Consider the following 21,802-nt stretch of genomic DNA (forward strand, 5'->3'; position numbering starts at 1 on the left):
GACATAAACTTTGCAAGTCAGTTCGTAAAAAAGTCACAGGAAGGCATGACTTAGTGGAAATGCATGGGAAATTACATTAGGAAGATTTGAAAACCACACAAGTGATGTGGCAAATAATTTCTTGTGAGACTGAGTGAAGTCATAATAACTACTTTCAACCAGGTTCTTCTGAATAAAAATTCTGCTTGAGTTATCCCTAATAAACATCTAACTGCAAGAAAATGGGGAAAAATAATCAAATTATCTTCGTGTTATATCTATTTATTCTGATCTATGATACTCTGATGTTATTATGTAACTGCAAACATAGTAACTCAAGAACTAACGTTTTGTTCGACATCTCGTAAGGAATTTGCTTTGTAGCATTTCCTAGCTGTGTTTATTTTCACATTCTGGGTAACTACAAAAATATTTTTAGTAAGAAAAAATGTATACTGTACCCGTGTGCACAGTTCACAGGGTGGTGTAAGTACACTAAAGTAAGTTCTATTATCACATGAAGCAGATAGTTTATAAGTTAATCAACATGTAAGTACTCACAATTTAATTTTTCAGTTCTCTTTATTTCATTCAGTTACCTTCTCAACAGTTTTCAATTTTAGCTCTAAGCTGGCTGCATAGCTGATGTTTATATTTCTGCACTGTAGATGTGTTTGACAGCCAATTGCTAGAAAAGAGCTTTCTATTTGCACTGCCAGCTTTACACATTATGTGGTTTTAGACAGTACTTACTTCCTTATGTTCAGACACTGAAGTATGCTAAGCAGTCATCTTAAGTTTGAAAAATTACCTTCAGAAAAAGGTGTTTTAATGCTTTCAGGTTTGTTTTATTAAGTATTATTAAATAACAGAATGCATTAAATAAAAGAATGTGTTCTGTATGGATATGAAATTCTTTTATTAAGAAGGAAGTTAGGTTAAATATATTATCGCTGGGATCCTCCTAGTCATTGTAAGCAAAGCATGATCAGAAGCCAGGATGGTGAAAGTAGCTAAAAGCAAAGCCTTAAAGGATTGTAAAATCATGACAACGTTAAATATGCTTGAATAAATAGAAATATCCTTTGACCACACTGGCCTATTGTACTTTTTTCTGCCTTTGCTGATCTAGGCTATAGCTTGTCTAGTTTGACAGATTTTGTAAGCAGCCTTCAAATTGCTGCTGTGGATGTGTAGTGATTAACTTTTTTATTCCTCTTCTGCAATCCTAAGAGTATGTATTATAAGATATTGCTCTGACATTTGCTTGAGAAAATCATTTGAAAAACACAAAGAGGTCTTGGCGCTCAAGTGCAACGTACTATGTGCCTGAGAATGAAGCCTAGAAAGTTATAATAAGCCTTTAAAGAAGAAAGAAAAAATACAGCTCAAACAACATGGAAGAAAAGCTCAGAACAATGTGAATAAGATGATAATGATTAGAGGAACAAAAGAGAAGGATTTGGTATATACTAACTGCTGAACTTCTGGCTAGCACATTGAATGGGAAATTCCCATGGCTTAAGGTTTTTTTACAGCCTTCCCCATCTTTTGTCTATATTGAGGAAGGAGCAGCCAGATGGACTCTGCTGGCAGTAGAAACTGACAGCCAAAAGGGAACAGTCTTCTGAAGTCGTGTTTGGAGACTTACGCAAGCTTACACAAGCTTACAGGTAGTAGAAACCATGGCATAGTTTGTGTCCAAGACTGATAAGATGAAGGAGGGAGTCAATGGCTTTACTCCTATTTCATTGAGTTGGGAAAAGAGTGACAAGTGCAAGAGGCACTGTTAATTACAATCCCTGAAGCACTGGAATTGTTAATATAAGTGCTTAACCCCCAAACAGTAGGAGATGACAGACAGATACCTTTTTTCTCCCATAAAGATGCAGAAGAGGGAATATGTTTTACAAGACTAAAATTGCATGCAATTTTTGAGGCTCTCTGTACTCAGCTTTCAGATCTTCTGTGGTGAACCACAGTACACTATAGATGAAATAATAGAGAAGTAAATGAGATGGGAAAGGATTTCTCTATGGCAATATGACACAACTTCATTACATGTTTCCAAGTATCAAAACCAGTTGGGTTAAAAAAATCAAGACCAGGAGCAGTGTCTGCTGGAACATGAGAAAGGAACAGCAGTCTGGGTTCAGAAATAGTTACATGAACTCCAAGCTAGGCAGAAAGCCAACTACAAAAAGGTGCCAGCCATATGAGGCCGCTTGACACAGGACACTTGGGCGTTAAATAGCTGCAGAAAGCAGTGACTAAAAGCGGCAGTCCAAGCTCCGGTGGGACACAGGTCATATGTGGAGGCAGTGTTCTCAGGACAGAAGGGAAGACAGATGGTATTCCCAAATGGAAAAGACCAAGACCAGAACTAGGAAAACAGAAAGTTTTAGCTATCATCTGGCTTGACATAAGGATTCAGAAGAAGCAAGGTATCTAAGAAATATATACAGAAAAATCAACTTGAGACCGTGCTTTGGAATGAAGATAGCAAAGAGTAGAAACAAATCACCTTGTCTCTGTTGCCGTCACAATCATTGAAGATGAACATGTGGATTTGAGGAAGACTTTGCATCTGGGGGCATGGTTTCCTCCATCTTAGGGAGTTCCCCTGGCAGAGGGAACAACTGTGAAACAACACCTGCAGTACATAACAATTCTAATTAAAAATTAATACTATGATTAACTGGAGATAATGTGTAGCGCTATTTAGAAACGGCTTGGGTAGTCCTACAGTCTGGTTGTTTTTTTCTAATATGGGTCTTTGTGAGACCAAATGTGGGTTTATCTCTTCCTCTGTTCCTCCCATTGGTAAAAACAAGTATGGCTATCTTTTTTTCTCCCAAGACATTGAGCAAAAATAGATATTAAAAATTATTATTCAGACTGGTGAGGAAGGTGATACATGACACGTAAGAAAGGACCAATGGTGCTGTAACTGGGAAGGACTTCGATCAAGGTTCAGTCACATTCCTGAGCTCTTTTCTTGCATCAGTTGGTCATAATCAGTGAATTAGAACAAACAGATTGTTAGATCCCAATCTTGTTTCTGGTTTTTAAACAACACTTCACTCTAGTGTATTATAAGATGATACCAAAAGGTAAGCAATGAAAAGCAGTTTGTGCACAGTTGCAGTATGAATATAAACAGAGACAAAATTAGCAAATCAAATAGAATAAAAAAGCAGTAGCAAAGAATAAACAGAATCATAAAAGAAGCCATCTGGAATCAAAGATACTCAAATGACATGGTAGGAAACTGAGGCAGACAAAAGCAGAGATTACACTCTTAAATGAAAGTGTTATGGATATTATTGCTTTAATTCTCTTTGAATATGGTTATGAAACTGCAGCTGAGAAGTGTGAGCATTAATGTATTTTGACAGTTACTCCAGAGCTTCAAGATACATGATTCTCATATCTTAAATGAAACCTTTGTCATCCATGGACATGTCTGTTTCCTTTCTGAAAGTGTTCCAAGTACTGACATTATGTCAGGTGCATCAAGTCTGTGTCCCAATTTGTCATTATCCTAAATGATAATGCAGAATATTTGGTTTTCCTCTTCCTCATTTTGCAGCTATAATTCCTATTACTAAAGATTGGATCAGCCTACCCATGGAGAAAATGAAAGATTCTATTAAACTGAAATTACGTTCACTTTATTAATTCTGTGTTGTGTGAAAATTAATGTAATCTATTTATAATAGTTTAATTATGAGTGATTTTTTGAACTGTGGGTCATCAATAAATATGCTCATTGTCCATTATGTGTCAGAGCATGACAACAATACACACAAAATCATTCTGTAACCTGATGATGTTCATATTTTTAGACAAAAAAACCCAAAACAAAAACAACCCTGCAAAGTCACATACAGGGAGAAACACACTAAGAGTAAGGTGTATTACAGTTTTTGAAAGCTTTGATGTATAAAAATTATTGTAAAAGTCACTAAAAATGTTCCATACTTTTACAGAGTGAGCTAGAGCTTCTTAGAACTCAGCAGTTTTGGAAAAGAGTCCTAAAAGCTGAAAATGTTGTCTCTAAATTCATTAAATGGGGTCTGCTTCATAAATGACGGATTTTATTGCGAGGCATAGGTAAAAAGTAGGAGAACCTGAAGCATTAGGACAGTGCTGGTGTGTTTTGTGAGTATCTGTGTAGTATCAGGTGAAACTCAGTGATGCAGTAGTTAATCCCTTGAAAAAGATTCTTGAGTTAGGAAGGAGAAAAATGATGCAAATTTGAACATGAAGTTTTAAGGGCAGATTATGCCTTTTCCCTCGAAACAAGTAAGGGGTAATTCCCTTGTAATTACACAAGGATGAATTAATTGCTTTCTAACAAATTCAAGCGAAAACTTATCTACATAATGCTGCCTTCTCTTTTCTTAATTAAAAATGTCCAGGAGCATTTTCATAATATGTAGGTTTCCCTCCTCTTGTGAATTATTGATATATTTATGCTTTTTTACTAATATGAGGAAACTGGGGTTACAAATCCTCCCTTTGATGGTGCATCTCATTACGAGCTAGTCTGTATCATGTTGTGCATCAACAATACACCTGGAGAGGGCTTGAAGTGCCCAATCCTAGTACAAAGGCCAGTCAACAGCTTTCTGCTAATTCTGAGTATGGACCAGACCCAAGTGCATTATGTACTTTCCTGATGGTGAACACATGGCTTGAACACGAAATTCATTGTGCTGAGCAAGCTGTTGTTTTGACTACCATTGATTTGCCAGGTAACTGACTGAGAGCAGGTGAGACAGTTTCCATCTGCAGAAGAGACTCAAATTTCTCTTTGTACTCAGAATTGCAAAAGAGCTTCACAAACCTAGCCTGGAGCTTCTGCAGCCTTCCTTCATACATTAAGTCCTTAGCTCTATACGTAGTTTTGAACCAAGTGTTTGTTAAGAAAATATGGTTAAAAATATGATGAACAAATATCTACTGAATAGGAGAATTTAGTATTGTTAACATGCTCACATATTTGGGTTTTGCTGCAGAGTAGTACTTTTACATCTACAGAATGTAGAGACTCTGAATAGGTTTCATCTCTGCATTCTCTTGCACTGAGTGTAATTATGCATGTTTGTAATGTATGCATGTGGGAGACTATAAATACATGTTATATATTTGAATAGTGGGTTGGTAGTACTTTTAGATATTCATTAATAGTGAAAATAATGTTAGTTTTCCAGAAATATACTGTGTGTGCTGTTACTGTTAATACTGGCTTCATTGATTATCATCTGTGTTATAACGTAGAATACCAAAGGAGTTAATAATGATTGGAAACTGCAGTGATCAGAGGGTTCATTTTGAATGAAGTTCATTTTTTAGGAACAGATCCGTGCTGAGGCTACATGGGAGCCATTAGTAGGGCATTAATACAGGGCATCTGCGTCACCATTAAAACTAGGAGAGTATCCAAAACCTCTCCTGTTGCCATAAATCCAGGCACAAACTGGGTGATGGGGTTGCATCTGCTACTTTAAGGGAGAGAGATATTTGAATTTATAGTCCCACAGTCAGGGCAGTGATGGAGGAAGAAGATTTCGCTTCCTTTGAAGTCTCATTAACTGAATCTCACATAAAGGAAGTGAGTTTGACTCACTCTGAACGTGATTAAGGTTTCTGGTAAACATGCTTTTCCGTTTGTTTTGGGATGCTGTCTAGTAGTGGGACATATGTCTCTCCTTTTTTAAACAAAAATTCTTGCTACATTTCTCAATATTGCTCTGAAAAATAAGAGGTCAGTTTTCAAGCACAGGTGCAACAAATAAACTTACAGGTATGGAAAGCAGCTTCACATTTACATTTGTGAGGCTTTTTCAGCCAAAGCTGATATTAATTTATCATAGTGTTTATGCCTCTCTATAATTCATGTAGACCCTATATAATTATGTGTTTAATGACCTTTAACCTTCCCATGAACACAGCTTGCTGAGGCTTGTCAATTGCTGTAAATTATCGTTCACCTCTCGTAGAAGAGAGGAAATATTACTTGGGAAAAAACACTACGCTTTCTGACTTACAATTTCACTTCAGTTCTGTGATTTAACTTTGTAAGTAAATGATGATGTTTTAATCCTAAATCCAAAACCTATAAAAGATATTTTAATCTGTCAGCCTGGATTCTTACCTTTGAAAGTACACAGTATTTCAGTAAATACCATATTTATGGCTTGTTTTTTATTAAAGAACTAAAAAAAAAAATTGCTTTTATTTTTGCCACTATTAATCTTTGGGTGAAAAACTCATCTTCCACTAATCAGAGTCACTTTCAACTTCTAGCTCCTCCACTTTTTGTTTAATGTTTAGCCCTTCATTTTGTAGTGTTTCAAATAGCAATATCTATTTCTTTCTTTTGATACAAAGGACTTTTAACTTACTAGAAGAAACAATTAATAGTAACTATAGACTTTTTTTCATTTTTCCTGTTGGTTTTATAGCTTTACATCAATTTATACCAGAAGTGATTTATGAGCTATAACTTCTGTTGGATAATACGGGTAGAACTTACACTGGAGATTATACTGACAGTCTCTCCTACTTATTAGCAAATTGGGGAATCTTTGAGCATTCTCAAGTATCTCTGTGGGTTATCAGCCAGTGCTGCCTTAGAAATTCAGATTATACTTTTTCTCTGTGAGGCTCTGTGCAGCTGGGTGAATGGAGGTATTCCAAATTACTTTGCTGAGTTGTGTGTGTCCAGACAATGTTGTGATATGACATCACTGTAATTCAGCTATGAATATTCTGCCAAAACCTTCATATGCAATGTTAATAACATGTAGATCTTATTCAGGGATCAAACAGATGCTTAAAGTATAAACAATCTGTTAAAACACAAACAGATTCTGGATTGATCTTGACAGGCTTTGGGACCCTGAAAATAATTATTTATGTTCTGATGCCTAGATTGAGTATAATCCTGCTTATAAGGAAAATAATCTTTAAGACAAAAAAAAAAAGTGTATTACCGTATCTTACTGAGCAGACAAAACTGCAGTACCAACCAACAGGAGGGTGCTGTTAACTTAAATTAACATAGCGTAAATTACGCTGATGTTTTCAAGTAAAAGCTGACGACAACTACAAAAAGAAAGGTTGAGTTTTTGGAAAAAGGACTCAGCTGTCACTTGATGTCTATGTGTATGTTCATTTGGGCTGGGTAGGAAGAGTGAACTGTATTGAGCCGTTCGTATTCACAAACAGTTAAAGCGTTTTTAAAAAGTTGTTAAAACAATGGTGTGGTAATAGCTGGAGTGGTAATAATGTGTTGCCCAGCAAAACACAGGATGAAGTTACACATCTTGTAGTCAGTGAGAGTTCTGCTGTTGTTGCAGAGAATGAATTGGTAGCCCAGGATTTTGTCTGTATAATAAACCAGATCAGCTGGAAAATCATACCTTACTGCCGTTGTCCTCTGTGCTTTTTTTGTAAGGTGCTGTTAACAAGTTTTCTAAGCTCTTGTCCCTGAAATGCTAATTTGCAGATATAACTGTATGTGACCAATTATCTACTGAAGAACCTGCAGAGCCTACTTGTGGTATGACATAAAAATCTACTGGTGGCTTGGTTGTAGCCAAGTATTACAGTTTCTTTCCACACCTATTTTAATATCCCAATACAGATTCTTATATCAAGTAATGATGCTGCCTAGCCCTAGCAACCACTGCTATCAACTGAAGAGTAAAATGCATAACCAGCGACAATTTCTGTTCAGCTGTCTGCACAAAAATGAGCAAACAGGAGCAGTCTAGTAGTAGTCGCTGTAAGTCATGTTGCAGCTTTCCCATACAGGTCGTTTGTATTTCTTTCAGGCTCTCTTTTCAGAGATAGAGATAAGCAATAATAAATTTAAGTTACATTTTTTAGTGATGTGTTGTTAATTTCTTCTTATTGTTCATATTGAGCATGTTAAATTTAATATTACATAGAATTTAAGGTGCTGTTCTGTATATTTAAGTTGTTATCCTGTATTTTTGAATGTTTTGACTATAATACATATGGTCCACCAATTGGTGTCCTTGCCCTCGCAAATGAAAAATTATTGGAGATAATCTGATACTTAGTCCTTGGCTCTGAGCCTACAAAAAAAATCAGTGGAGGTCCTCTGTTTGTCTCCAATGTTCTTCAGGCTTTTAATTAGCAAAAAAAAAAAAAAAACAAACCCAAAAAAACGGAAACCGGAAACCTATTTTTCCCATACAGTTTCAGATGATTATAATTCTATCAAGTACAGTCTAAATATTATTTTTTCTAATGAGGCATTGAGGAGAATGGGAAGATATGTGTAAGTGTTCTTATCTTTCTGGAAACTTGCTTTAACAAAGCTTTCTTTCAGGGTAAACACTTTTAGAATAAAGAACTTGGAACCTTTTAAGTTCTGCTAGCAGCTGACTTATGATACCGTTCTAAATTTCTGTGAATGCTGTCTGTTACAACATTTACATAGATGCCAATGTCCAGTTATTTTCAGTCACCTGAAAATAAACTGAAAGTAATAACTAAAAATAAGAAACTAGATTAAGATACATAATACTGTTAATCCTTCATTCGCCCTTTGATCTAATAGGTTAAGGACATTTTGTGCTTGTTCGTTTTGGCTGATAATAGTTCTGAAGACATTTACATTTTAGAACAGGGAATTAAAATATATATAACAGCTGCTTTTTAAATAGAAAGTCTAATTATGCCTATGATTACGTTCACTTTTGATTAGTATGCATACAAATCCCTGTTCTCCTTGTGTATTCAAGCTGAGATATGGATCACTGGTGCTAAGATTAAAGTACAAAAGAATTGCTTGACAAAATGTATGGTTAGACCAATGAAAAAAATATTCTGAGTGTAATTTTTGTTTCTAAAATGCTTTTTTTTTTTTTTTTGCTTCTAGTTACACACAGACCTGGATCCTGGCAGCAGCAAAATCAAGTATATTCTGTCAGGAGATGGAGCTGGAACAATCTTTGTGATCAATGACAAGACTGGAGACATTCATGCAATGAAAAGGCTTGACCGTGAGGAAAAAGCTGAATACACTCTAACAGCTCAAGCAGTTGACAGGGACACAAACCAACCTCTGGAGCCTCCTTCAGAATTCATTATTAAGGTTCAAGACATCAATGACAATGCCCCAGAGTTTGTTGATGGTCCATATCATGCCACGGTTCCAGAAATGTCCATTGTAGGTATGTATGTCTAAACATCGATGAACATTGATTGCTCACAGCTTAAACTATGCCAGTGTGCCTTTGAGTTGTTGATGAATAATAAGATATTTATTATGTTGTTAGCATTAATTTGCATATTTTCAAATCTCTTCTTGGCCAAAGCTTTCATCTGCAGCACAATAGTAGAGTCCCTTAGTAGTAAGAAAATGACTAACAGATGTATTAATGTGTCTTTCTTTGTCCAACAACACTTTAATGGGCTAAATTTATATTCCCCTTATGACGCTGTAGTTAGAGTATTGTTATTGAAGGAGGATTTATCAAGATTTGTTCCAACATGACACTCTAATCCTATTGATATTTTGTTGATGTTTAATTATCTGTTTGTGTATTTTCGTACGCAGATGTAGCACTTGCAGTATGTTGATACATACTTATTTGTTTTCCTCTAAGTGCAACTATAATCAGCCAAAAACATTGAAATGAAAGATGCTGTGTCTGGGAATTGATGGTTAGAGTCTAGAGCAGACTTAACCAATTAGCCATAGGATTTGTGTGGAAGATGGAAGGGGAAAACAAAGAAACCTATGGAAAAAGATGGTGAAAAGGGAAATTAACTGTGTGAAAGGGGAGAAAAAGAAAGGGTAGGAAATAATTTTCTTAATACTTTTTACTTATATTTATTCATTTTATCGGATTAGCGTGAATCTGTTTCCTTATGGATTAATATATTAGATTTTTTTCTTCTTCTTTTTTTTCTTTTTTTCATGGTTTGCCCCTGGTTCTGCAAATGTTAAGCACGTACTTAGAGAGCTACATAGGTCCTCAGTCCCTACTGATAGATACATATTGAGTGCAGGTGACCTTTAACTGTCACTAAGGCAGAAGGGAAGTAAACCCATCAAACCAAGAGAGTCAATTTCAGGGCAATATAAGAATTCATTATAAGCAAAGACATCAAAATCTTGCCACGAAATGCAAAGTAAATTCTAATGTTTTCTAGTATTAGGTTGAGGATGATGTGCTTTTCAGCAATTTGTCTACATCTGTCAAAGCAATATAACTGAAGGAGTGCCAAGGCACTTTGTAAAATAAAGCAGCACCCTATCAAAGGGTTTCAAAACACTATTCTGAGTTATTCAGTTTAAAAGAGGAGGAATGTGAGGAGCCAGAACCATCCTCTCTCTCACATTCAGTACACTGAGTTGAACCAGGTCATTTTCAACTGTAAGCATGGTGGGCTGACTAGATGGTGATACCTGAGGCTTCACTTTTTTATCATCACTTCTCCAACAGGTTTTCATATCTTGGTTGTGTTGAATTGCTTGTGCCGAAACTGATATGTGAATTTTCAATCCTGCATGTCAGTTCTTTTACCAAAACAGAGGTTTAATTTGTTAAGTTTCTTTTCATTATACAGCAGCACAAATGTAATATGGACCTGCTTTCAGAAGATATTTTTGCCAAGCTCTAGGCAAGAAAATGACTTCATTAAATAAAATATTTTTTTTTAAAAAATGAGGGAGTAGGAGAAAGAGGAAGGGAAATTGAAGGCAGTTAATCCTTATATGAATGGGACTTGTTTGGTACTCTATGAGAAAACAAAATGAAGACATGCAGACAAGAAAAGGTGGTTTCTGATCACAGAGGCTACTACAAAAATAATTTATATCTGTGCATATGAGCAGTATTTGTAATCCTTAGTAAAGACATAGCCCCTATCCAAGGAGTATTCACTGTAAAGAAGATGAGGAGAAAAAAAACCCAAAACATTGACAGGAAACTGGTCAGAAGATCAGATGAATAAAAATCTAGTGAATTGGTTAACATGAGGTCTAGAAGATCATAAAATTGCAATGAAAGCAAGTGAATAAAAGGTAAAACATTAACAAAAGAGGGGGAAAGTGATTGAGAGAAGTGTTAGGGTGAAAGAGGATGGAAAAATGTAAAGGAAGGTCATGAGAGATGACTTAAAAGATTAAACTCTGTCTGGGAAAGCTTCATAGTAGAAGATTGTAGAAGAAATGACCAATGCCTGGACATAGATGTCAGTTTAGGGAATAGTGAAAGGGGCTGGCTTTTGGAGGATATTATCTCACCTGCTTCACTTAGAATGGAAGGGGAAAGAGAAACAGTTCTTTAATTAACTGCCTCTGAAATTATGTGGTTCCCCATTTTTACATGTTCTTAAGCTGCATGGAAAAATTTGGTCCTAAATGAATTTATTCAAACAACACAAATGTAGGTAGAAATTTTGTAATAGATTCTCAGAGGTCTACCACTTACTACCTTTATTACTGAAACTATGCAAGTTTTGCACATTTGTCCCTTATGATCCCTGAACCTTGCCTGTTTTTTCTGTGACATTCCTAGGGGTGCATGTTTTCAAGCTATTTCTCTAAAGAAGCACAAACATACACTCCTGCTCATTTGTTGAAAAACGAAACCTAATTCTCAGCTACCACTTCAAACTCAGAGTATGTTTGCCATTGCATTACATGGGTCATGAATGACTGTAAAATCTATGCAGCATATGCAGTCAAGTCCGCATCTTAATCTCTGATGGAACCAAATTTCAAGGCTGGAGAGTGGAAGATGGGACTGTTACCCCTTCAGTAATGTTGCCATTACCGTTTCCTTCTGCCTTTCTCTTTTAACCCATAGGTGACAGCTGTACTAAATAATGCTCTGTAAATTGTTTAACTAAGTTTTGTCCTCTTAAAATTACTTTAACTCCTTTATAATGTTTATAAAAAACTATCTTCTTTCAAAGTTCAAGGAATTTTTTATATTTTTTTTGCCACAGTAAGAGTATTTCGCTTCCATTATCCACTTACTTAATTCCCCTTAAAGAGATCTCCACCCACTGCTAATTTCAGCCTTGACATTTCTACAACACAGTCATTACTAGGCAGTGTTCTTATTCAGGATAAAACAAAGTTCTACTAAACCTCTTTTTTCCTGAAAGTGCTTATACCAATACTGACTGCTCTGAAACAGAACAGGAACTCATACTCATATGCTATATATATATAGTGCTTATGTAATGGGGCTGCAGTACAGGCATTTTATTTTTGGACCTCCATGGAAAGCAATGCATAAAATGCAGATGAACACAGTTAACCTTTCATCATTCTGTAGCGTCATGTTGAGGTTCTAACACAATGCAGTTTTTCTAATACGTATATTAGATACTTGTCTTCTGTTCCTTGCTAGAAGGATTTATTACATGAACGTCAGTGGTATTTTTGCATGACTATCTAGAACATGAGTGGTATACTATGGAGGTGTGAAAACTGTAATGTATGTGCAAACTTTCTGTATGTGATAGGTATGAATGCCTGTGTATGCCAATATGTGAGGCTGTCACACATACATGGCCACAATCCAGCCTGCTTGATTTTTGTGTTACGTATCAGTGATCTCTGGAAAATCCTTTTTCCCTGCTGAAACAAAAGAAAAGGATTTGCATACCTCTCCTCCCACTACTCAGTGCAAAGACAATTAGTATTACACTGTGTTATCTCCGATAGGAAGGATGCTCACTTTTCAGCTGTCTTCACAGAACACACACCCACACACGTATGGAGTGGTGTGTATCGTCACTGTGTTCAGAGTTATTTTGAAATAATTTATTTCTCTCTTTGAGGAAAAAGAGGAGCACATTCCAGAGAATGTTTTGAGAACTAAATTGAATTTTCCCTTGTTTCATTCTTGAGTTCCTTTCTTTTTTCTTGTAATTCTTGTATAATCTACCATAGTAAGCACTGTTCCCCAACTCCAAAATGATAAATTTACTTGTGAAATCTAGTAGTGTATGTGGAGAATAGGTTCTTGGCTGAAGCAGGGCACTTTAAATTCTGGAGTTAGTTTTCTTAGGGAATTAAAGATCAAAAAGTGATATTTGTGGAATCATTCATTGTAACAGTATTGCATTTCACAAATAGGAAATAATATAATTTGTCTGTAAATCTTGTTTAATCACTTTTAGATGTAAAGGGACACACTGGGAATGAAACCCAGTTAAAAGCTTTTAAAAAGAGATTTAGGTAAGCTTCTGGAAGGAAGAACCCTATGACTCTTTCATCTTTTTTTTTCCCATTTGTGTATGAGCTCTGTATATATGCCTGCAATGAAGATAGTGTATTATGTAAATGAATGAGCGGTCTTAGAAGATCCACAAGAGTAGTTGGAACTGGTCCTGCAGCTTATGAAAAGAAAAGAAAAAGGAAAAGAAAAGAACCTTGCCATCTCTGCCCTGCTCCCCCCCGCCTTCCCCGAGTATGTTCTGTTTCTGTGTTGCTTTCTCAGCTATGCACAGGTTCATGAATTCCCTGAAAGTATGCTGCAGAGGTGATAATGGGAGCAAAAGTGGATATCGTCTCCCAGCAGTATAGTTTCAGGATTTTTTTTTTCAGGAGAGGAACGAGGAGTGAAATTTCTTGATTTCATTCTTAGTGAAGCTGAGAGTGTTTAGACAGCTAGTGTCGTGTTGAAAGACAGAAGATGACAGAAGCAGAGTGACAAATGTGTTGGTGAAATAAAAAAGGACACAGATGGAAAAAGAACAAAAGCCATAAGGGAAGAGAATTCTCACATAGTTTGTCTGAATGAAGGTAAATAAGACAAACTTTAATAATCTCCAAATATTAAGAATTTCCCTGATAGTCCTAAAAACCCCCATCTTAAAATACATGCAGTGGAATTCAGTCTGCCATTGCTCTAGAAAGGCTTTTGCCTTTAACACTTGAAAATATTAACAATGCGAACAAGCTTATAATAATATTTTTGTCCTTAAGTGCTTCCATGAAAACTTTTACTGAGGGGAAATAAAGTCTTAATTGGAAAGGGTTTAGGCTTTCAGTTGAGTCAGAATATCAATTTCCAATTTTAGCACAAGCACATCTACTTAGCAATATTTTCCTTTGGAATAAAGTTTGCCCTTGATTACACCACTGTAAATAAGAAATCATTCAATAGTTTGGGGTTTTTTTTCAGAAGGAGAACAGTTATATATTCTAGCCATGTATAGTAGATGCTCGCTGTACACTGTGTAGCTTTTCTTTCTGGTTCTTCCAGTTTCAAATTGTTTGCAAAAGGACAAAATCTACCGAACATGAAATCAACATGCAATGTCTGATATGAATAGTGATAAAATAACTTGATAAATTAGAAAGTTGTGATAAAAACCTGACCTGATATGTTATCAAGATCAACCACACTGTCTTACTGTTTTTTTCCTAGGTATTCATTGATTTTTAAGGCACTGAGCATGACTGTTAAATCAATGATAGTTTGTCACAAAATTGTAGAGTAAAAGGACTATATTGCCAGGGTCAACTACAAATTAGCCCAAAGGGTAAATGCAAAGGGAGAGCTAAGGAAAAAAACCAGCAGATGTTGTAAAATATGGCAGCAATGTAACAGCTGTTAGAAAACGTGTATCTTTGTGTTGTCTTGTTCCTCCACTTGTTCACCCTGCGCATAACCAAATTCACTAGCTCCAGTGGTACTGAAGAGCAATTTACGTGAGAGATTTATTTAGTGAGTGTGCATGTGTTTAAAATCTGTACATTCTGGCTGACTGAGACACGGTTCCAAAAGCAAAGTCATAAGTAAACTGAAGTAATTGGTTAGGGTGTATTCAAAATTAAGTCTTCCCCTTCATTTGACTTGTTATTGAGCCTTGAAAAAACATATTTCTGAGTATGTGTTATTATTTTTGTTCTTTCAATTTCTCCTGAGGTATGATTGAAAATGTCATTATCTTTTTATATTGTTCTTAAATTGCTGTTATGAGCTTGAGGACTGTGGATGAAGTTATGATATTGCTCTTTAGGGGTTTATAATCTGACCCTTTAGTTGCACTGACCTATATTGTTCTGAGTGTACTAAGCTAGTTCATTGACTTTTCACAGAAGTGCTAACGTCAGTGGGGTTGCTCGAAATACTTCATACCAGTAGCAGCAAGTACTTGAACGTTCAAGTTCTGAAGACACTGTCTGGTTCTTAAAAATAAGCCCTACATTACCTTTGCCAAGTATGGAGCTGTTAATGTGTAGTGGTTTCTTAGACAAAAGCTGCCTTTTTTCCTTTCCATTAACTGTCAGCAATTTGTCACAATTTTTTTCGTTTTTTGCACACATACGTTCCCTTTGCACAAAGGAATGTTGTGCAAATAGTGAAGAGAAACTCCTCAGGAAAAAGCCGTTTGGGTCGAAATTGAAGTCATGGTTCCTTATGAAGTTCCATATAGAGGAATACATCTCCCCATGATGTTCGTGTTTCACAGAATGAGGGCAGACAGACAGACATAGCTGTATGATGATCATATGAGGGTGGAGAAGAGAAAATTTTGGCAGTCTTAGGTGCATACTTTTCTAGTCCTATGTAATCTACAAGAATCTGTTTTACTGTCATTTTCCCAGATGATTCTTGTCTCATAGTCACAAATATCTTGTTCTTGTTGCAGAAATTCTGCTTCTGAAATTCTTTGTGGTTGCTTTCATTTGTACATATCAAACACATCATATTTCTGTTCCGTGACTATATGAAAATAAGTCTTTGACTCAGGTTTCTGATACATTCTCTTTTGGTTACAAGTTTAAATCTACTCTTAGCACGTACTTCTCACAATTTTTTCCAAACTTCAAATGTTGAAGTAAAAGATGTTTAAAACAGTGGTAGAGTTTTTGTTTTGTTGGCTTTGAAAGCATGCCATTTCATTTTTCCAAACAGCTATGCTTGTGACATGAGCCCGTTTGCTGGCCGGTGGATGATGCTGAAGTGGAAAACAGAGAGATGAGAGGAAGTAGACCAGTACAGATTTCTGCCAGACTGAGTCTCCATGAAATGCTGCAGAACTGGACTGGAATGTGTTCTCTGTTTTTTCAATTGTGGGAAATGTAGATGAATTCTAACCATGAGGTAGAAAGTTCAAGGTCAGAAAAGTAAATTCAGTATGATAATATTTTCACAGAAACTTTTATTAATATAACTTATATCACCCTGCTAACACAAAGATTTAGTTCTAGAACGCTGGGGACCAATACTCCTCAAAGTCTGTTAATTCAGATGGGCTGTGTTAGACGTCTCTTTGATGGACACACTTGACATTTGGGAAAATGAGATTCAGCTCCAATTCAGAATCCATTTTTTTTCTAGCACTGGTCATTTCCTACCCTGCCCCAAATTGGTACCTCTGCTTAGTTGCTGAATGTGCAGCACTTAATGTTTCTTCATGAATACAGATAAGCAGTTGCCTGTGGAGCTGATGTCAATACGGCTTTCTCATGAATCAGCCTGTAGAGTACTGCTGGGCAGCTGATTCAACTGTACCCTTTCCCTGGGGCCAAATGGTCTCTGCTGCCATATGCTTGCTCCGCAGTGGCCTGAGGGGGCAATATTTCAGAGTCTGCTTTCGCAACCTGGATTGCAGTTGCTGGCATTATAGGCTTCACTCTACCAAACAAAGCAAACAATATGAAAGCTGCAAGATTATACCAGCCGTTTTCTGTTTTCACAACAGAAAGTTATAAATGAAAGAATTTCTGCAGTAAACAGCCAGGACTAGTTTGCTATTTATTTATATTTTTATACAATACACCTGAGCAAAACCTGAAACTTCCACTGAAATCAACAAACCTTATGGTACTTTTTTTTTTCCTGCTTGCAAATGTAATGTACAGTGATCATCCAATTTTACTGTCTTTGCCTGGGGAACTCACAGAATGAATGCTGATGAAATAGTCAATTGATTAGAGACAAGCAGTCTTTCAAAAAGTCCTGAACAAAAGAATAGCTATTTCCCCCATCTCTCACAAATATCAATTAATATTCTGTAGTGAGGGTGATATCTAAAGGGAGAATAAAAAAATAACATGAAAAGAAAACATAATTCTTTAAGCCAAACATAAAATATATTTTACCCTTCTTCTATTGCCTGTGATGTTACAGACTCTATCCTAATTCTAACAAACAGCCGCCCAGGGGAATTTATGAAGGAATACCTGCAGGGTCTCTAATGGCACCATCTTATAAGTTGTAGCGAGAAAGAACTGCCAACCTTAAAACTGAAAAGGCAATGTCCTTTCTTAGTAGATTCACACAAGCAGTAGGTTACATCAGCAAGGATAATTGCCAAAGAGTTATCTATGTCACTAGATCCCAATATGTATTTCTGATGTGAAACACTTGTGTTTCCAAAAGATTATGTTAAAAAGGCAGCATCAGAGTTCTAAAACAATTACTTTATGCACAAAAAATTGTAAAATATGCGGCTTATTAGATTTCACAGCCGTGCTTCCTACAGTCCTCATTATACAGCTGTAAAATGCTGAAGGCTGCCAGCTTGCTCCATTGTCTGTGGGCTGTACAGAAGGCATTTTTCTCCTATGCATAGCAAGCACCTTTCATACTTCTGCAGTTCCACATTTGCATACAATATTTTTTTTTCCATTTCCCTCACATGATAAAAAGTCCTTAAAATGACACATGAGCAATCTAAAAACATTGTTGTGTTACACGTTGCCGGATATTCAGTTGTTCAGAGATTTTTGACTCATACACATACTGCATGATATTAACATTTTTTTAAAGATTTCATGAACTTTCTAAACTACCTACTCTAAAAATTGCGTTAAGAAATGTGTAAATTTGGAAGAAACAACTCGGACTCCTCTTCTGTTTATGGAGCTAAACCTGACTTGGTATACCGGAGGTATATGAAGAGATTATTTTCCTGGTGGAAACAGGAAACTGTTTCTTGCATTTCCCTGCATGGTACTTCATAATTTATCATAGTGGTCATTTTCTACGGTTGACCAGTTTGCTTCTATATGATTCTTTCAGATCCCTTTATTAAGCTAGATTTTTCAGATGTTAAAACTTTTGGTTTAGACTATCAATTCTTTGGGGCTGCATCTGCCATTTCCTATAGGTCTGTAGAGGACTGGGTTCTCAAATCTCTTTTTCTGTGCGTTTCAGTGGCATTACATACCACTACTTATGTAAAACAAACTAGCAAAACAAACAACTAATGCTTTGTTACTCTAATCTTTTACATTAGTTTTAAAAAACTAAATATGAAATGCATCAGTTGCAGATTATTTCAGAAGTATAGTATACAATTGGTATTAGTATACACAGAGTCACAGAATCACAGAATGGTAGGTGTTGGAAGGAACCTCAAAAGACCATCTAGTCCAACCCCCCCTGCCATAGCAGGACCACCTAGAGTGGGTCACACAGGAACGTGTGCAGGCGGGTTTTTAATGTTTCCAGAGAAGGAGACTCCACAACCTCTCTGGGCAGCCTGTTCCAGCGCTCTGTCACCCTCACAGTGAAAAAGTTTTTCCTTGTGTTAATGTGGAACCTCCTGTGCTCCAGCTTGCACCTATTGCCCCTTGTCCTGTCATTGGACATCACTGAGAAGAGCCCAGCTCCATCCTCCTGACACTCGCCCTTTACATATTTATAAACATTAATGAGGTCACCCCTCAGGCTCCTCCAAGCTAAAGAGACCCAGCTCCCTCAGCCTTTCATCCTAAGGGAGATGTTCCACCTCCTTCATCACCTTTGTGGCTCTGCGCTGGACTCTTTCAAGCAGTTCCCTGTCCTTCGTGAACTGAGGGGCCCAGAACAATTGTATGCAAAATACAAGTATACAGTTGTCTATGTAAGTGCACATAGGAGTTTATATGTTATATCTATGGAAAATAATGTAAACAAAACTAAAAGTCTTGCAAGATTTTACTTGTCCTATATGTTGGTGTGCCGGCTTACATGCTTGAAGTTCCTGGAGGGTTATTATTATAGATTGGGATGGACTATTTTGAGTACATACACATAGGGGAGTAGTCATATGATTGAAATTTGGGCATTCGCATTAACTGGCTAATTTAATTTGGATTCCTCTCTGGTCAACCAAGAAAGAAGGATCCCATGAGAGAACAATTCTGTCTTCCTCCCTTAGAGCAAAAGCTAGTGCAACTAGATATCTAATTTAGCCGGTTGAGCCTAAAACCAAGTTGCAGGAATAACCCTCTTTTCCTTCTTCCTTACCTTAATCATCATAAACAAGATCATGACAGCATCACAGTATTTCACTACTTAGAGTCAAATAAATTACAGCTGGGAAAGACAAATTACCCTATTAGTTAATCTTCCTGTCTTTCTAGGGTTTTTCCTTAGAATACATTATCTAGCATCCTGTGCAACAGAGTGAACTCTTCAGTGAGGAGGATTCTGTTATTTCCCTTGGGGAGCTATTCCTCCTTGTACAATTTCTCATTGTAAGGAAGCTTTTGTTGTTGTTTTTCTCTTTGCAGAACATTAAGTGAATTCTTGTATCTATGTATTTGTATGGTTCTCGTCACCCACATATCAGTATTACATCTGTAAAGTACAGGAATTTTCTTTCTTATTTCTCCCTCTATGAGTGGCTGTATACAGGAGTCTACTATAGATATAGTAGAATACATTCTGGCCTTCCTGTGTCTCTAGCATATCAAGCAGAAGTTGCTTCGTTTTCCTTTAGTGGACGTTCTGGCACATATCTGTAACCCTTACCACCGCTTAGGATGTCATCTTCCATCTCCATTAATTTTTTGTCACTGAAAGGGGTCCACTGGACACTTCAAAAGCAAATACTTTTCTACTTTTCACATGATTTCCTTTAAGCGTGGGACAATCTCCTGAAAACCCGCACAAGACCTCTGTCATCTGTACTCAAAGCAGTCCTCTTCTATGATGCCTGCGTACTGCGTGGGGTAGGTGTACTAACCAGCAGGTAGGTTGGGCAGCAGCACCACAGTGTGCTGACAGCATTGCTTCCCAAGATGACTCATATCCTCTTGTCATCTCCTTGTTTCTCTTCAGTTGCCTGTCAGCATTTGTCTTTCCTAGTACTTAGCTTGGGAGTCTTTAGGAAGAGGACTTTCTTGCATTGTGAGACCTGATCCACGTATTGGTCTTTTAGAGCTTTGGCGATAAAGTAGCTATTTATAGTGATAAAAATAAATTCAAGTACTGATGTAGAAGGTAGGAGTGAAATAACGTATGATCTGCAAAAGAACTGTAAAACACTCATACAACATACCCACATATATATGTGTATATATCTGCATAGACACTGAGCTATGCAATTTAAAATACCAATGGTAACATTTTATGCGTGTATTTTGCATATGTTAACAAGTTCTGAAGTGCATTACACAGATTTCTGTTCCATATACAATTTCTTTATTTGGTTAGTGAAATCTCTAATCCATAGATTTTGTGTTTAGAAATGGTCTCATATAGAATAATACAGGATGATAAGGCTTGAAACTGGATTTTTATATTTAAAAAAATCAGCAACAATCGAAAACAAATAAGAATAAGTTTCTTCACCTTTGAGGCAGTAATAATTTACATGTCAAGAAGTTATACAGGTTTTTATGAGATTATTGCAGTTTTATTCAATAAAAAATTGTTACCATGACAACAACTGTCATGCTACCTGTGAGATTACAGCAAAGAAAGATGGTGAAGAAAAGGCTTCATTTTGGAAACAATGCTTATCTGACCTGCTGAATACAAACAATGCTTTGCTTTGACCACTACTGACTGCAGGGCTACTATCAGCCAAACTCAAAACCTAGCTAGAGATTTTGAAGCACAGTCATCCTCTTAGAAAAACAAAACAGCTGGTAAATAATGGTAGGTCTTTTTCATGCAAATATACTCTTAATGGTCTGTCAGATTGGTAATCAGATTTTCTGAATGAAATGCAGATTTCAGAATGTCAAGATTTGGGAGGAGTAGGAAAGAAAGAGTGAAGGAGACTAAAAAGGGCATCAGAAAGGCAAAAAAACCCACAAGTCCCTGGGAAAATGAGAAAACATGGTCCCACTAGGTTGTATTATGGCCACATTTTTTATTTTTACTAGCCATTACAATCTTTCAACAAAATGGTTGCTTCATTGAATATGGATTCATGTAAATTTCTGGCACTGACTATGTGTTACCTCCTTTAGAACATACAGGTTTGATTTTTTTTTTTTTTTCAATACGCACATTTCACTGCCACACCAAAAAATTTGCTTTCCTACTCCCAGTGGCAGCATATGCATTTTTCTTTCTGACTAATGTGCAGAATCTGTACCCTGACTTGCACATAAAAACACAGCCAAAACAACAGAAGAGCACTAGTTGAGCGCACACATCTTATTTTTATGGTGGCTTTTAATCTTAGCTTGCCAGCAAACATAGGCTTTCTTACCTAGCCATATAAAAATACTTTTATTGTTAATTGCATCTCTGATTGCTAGCCTGTTGCAAAGAGAAACTATGAAACCTGACACTAACAGAGTAAAACAATCAGCAATGGTTAATGGCTAAATCATATTAGAAGTGTTCATTAATTAAAATCTGTTGAATCTCTTTGCAGTCCATGTTTAATCACAGGGTCATTAGCCTTGCAAAAGGGTACCTTAGAAAAAAATGCAGAATGTTTTTTAACTGAACATCTTGAGTTTTGCCTCATCTATCGAAAAAATCGGTTTGTTTTATATAAGGCAATATTAGGTACATAAAGAAAAAAAGAAACGGTGATTATGTCGTTGGGCCAGATTATATGAAAA

General features: G+C 36.4%; 1 protein-coding gene across 3 annotated transcripts in view; it reads left to right on the forward strand.

Moving 5' to 3' along the window:
* CDH8 (cadherin 8) overlaps nt 1-21,802 on the forward strand; it is a 134,778-nt gene that overhangs the window by 30,737 nt on the left and 82,239 nt on the right. For all 3 annotated transcript variants that reach the window (XM_086469162.1, XM_086469163.1, XM_086469164.1), the window contains exon 2: nt 8,903-9,197. In XM_086469162.1, coding sequence (XP_086325288.1) covers nt 8,903-9,197 — 295 coding nt within the window. The remainder of the gene's footprint in view (nt 1-8,902; nt 9,198-21,802) is intronic.

This window comes from Leptosomus discolor, chromosome 8, assembly GCF_034619465.1.
Source record: "Leptosomus discolor isolate bLepDis1 chromosome 8, bLepDis1.hap2, whole genome shotgun sequence".
NCBI classification, from domain to species: Eukaryota; Metazoa; Chordata; class Aves; order Leptosomiformes; family Leptosomidae; genus Leptosomus; species Leptosomus discolor.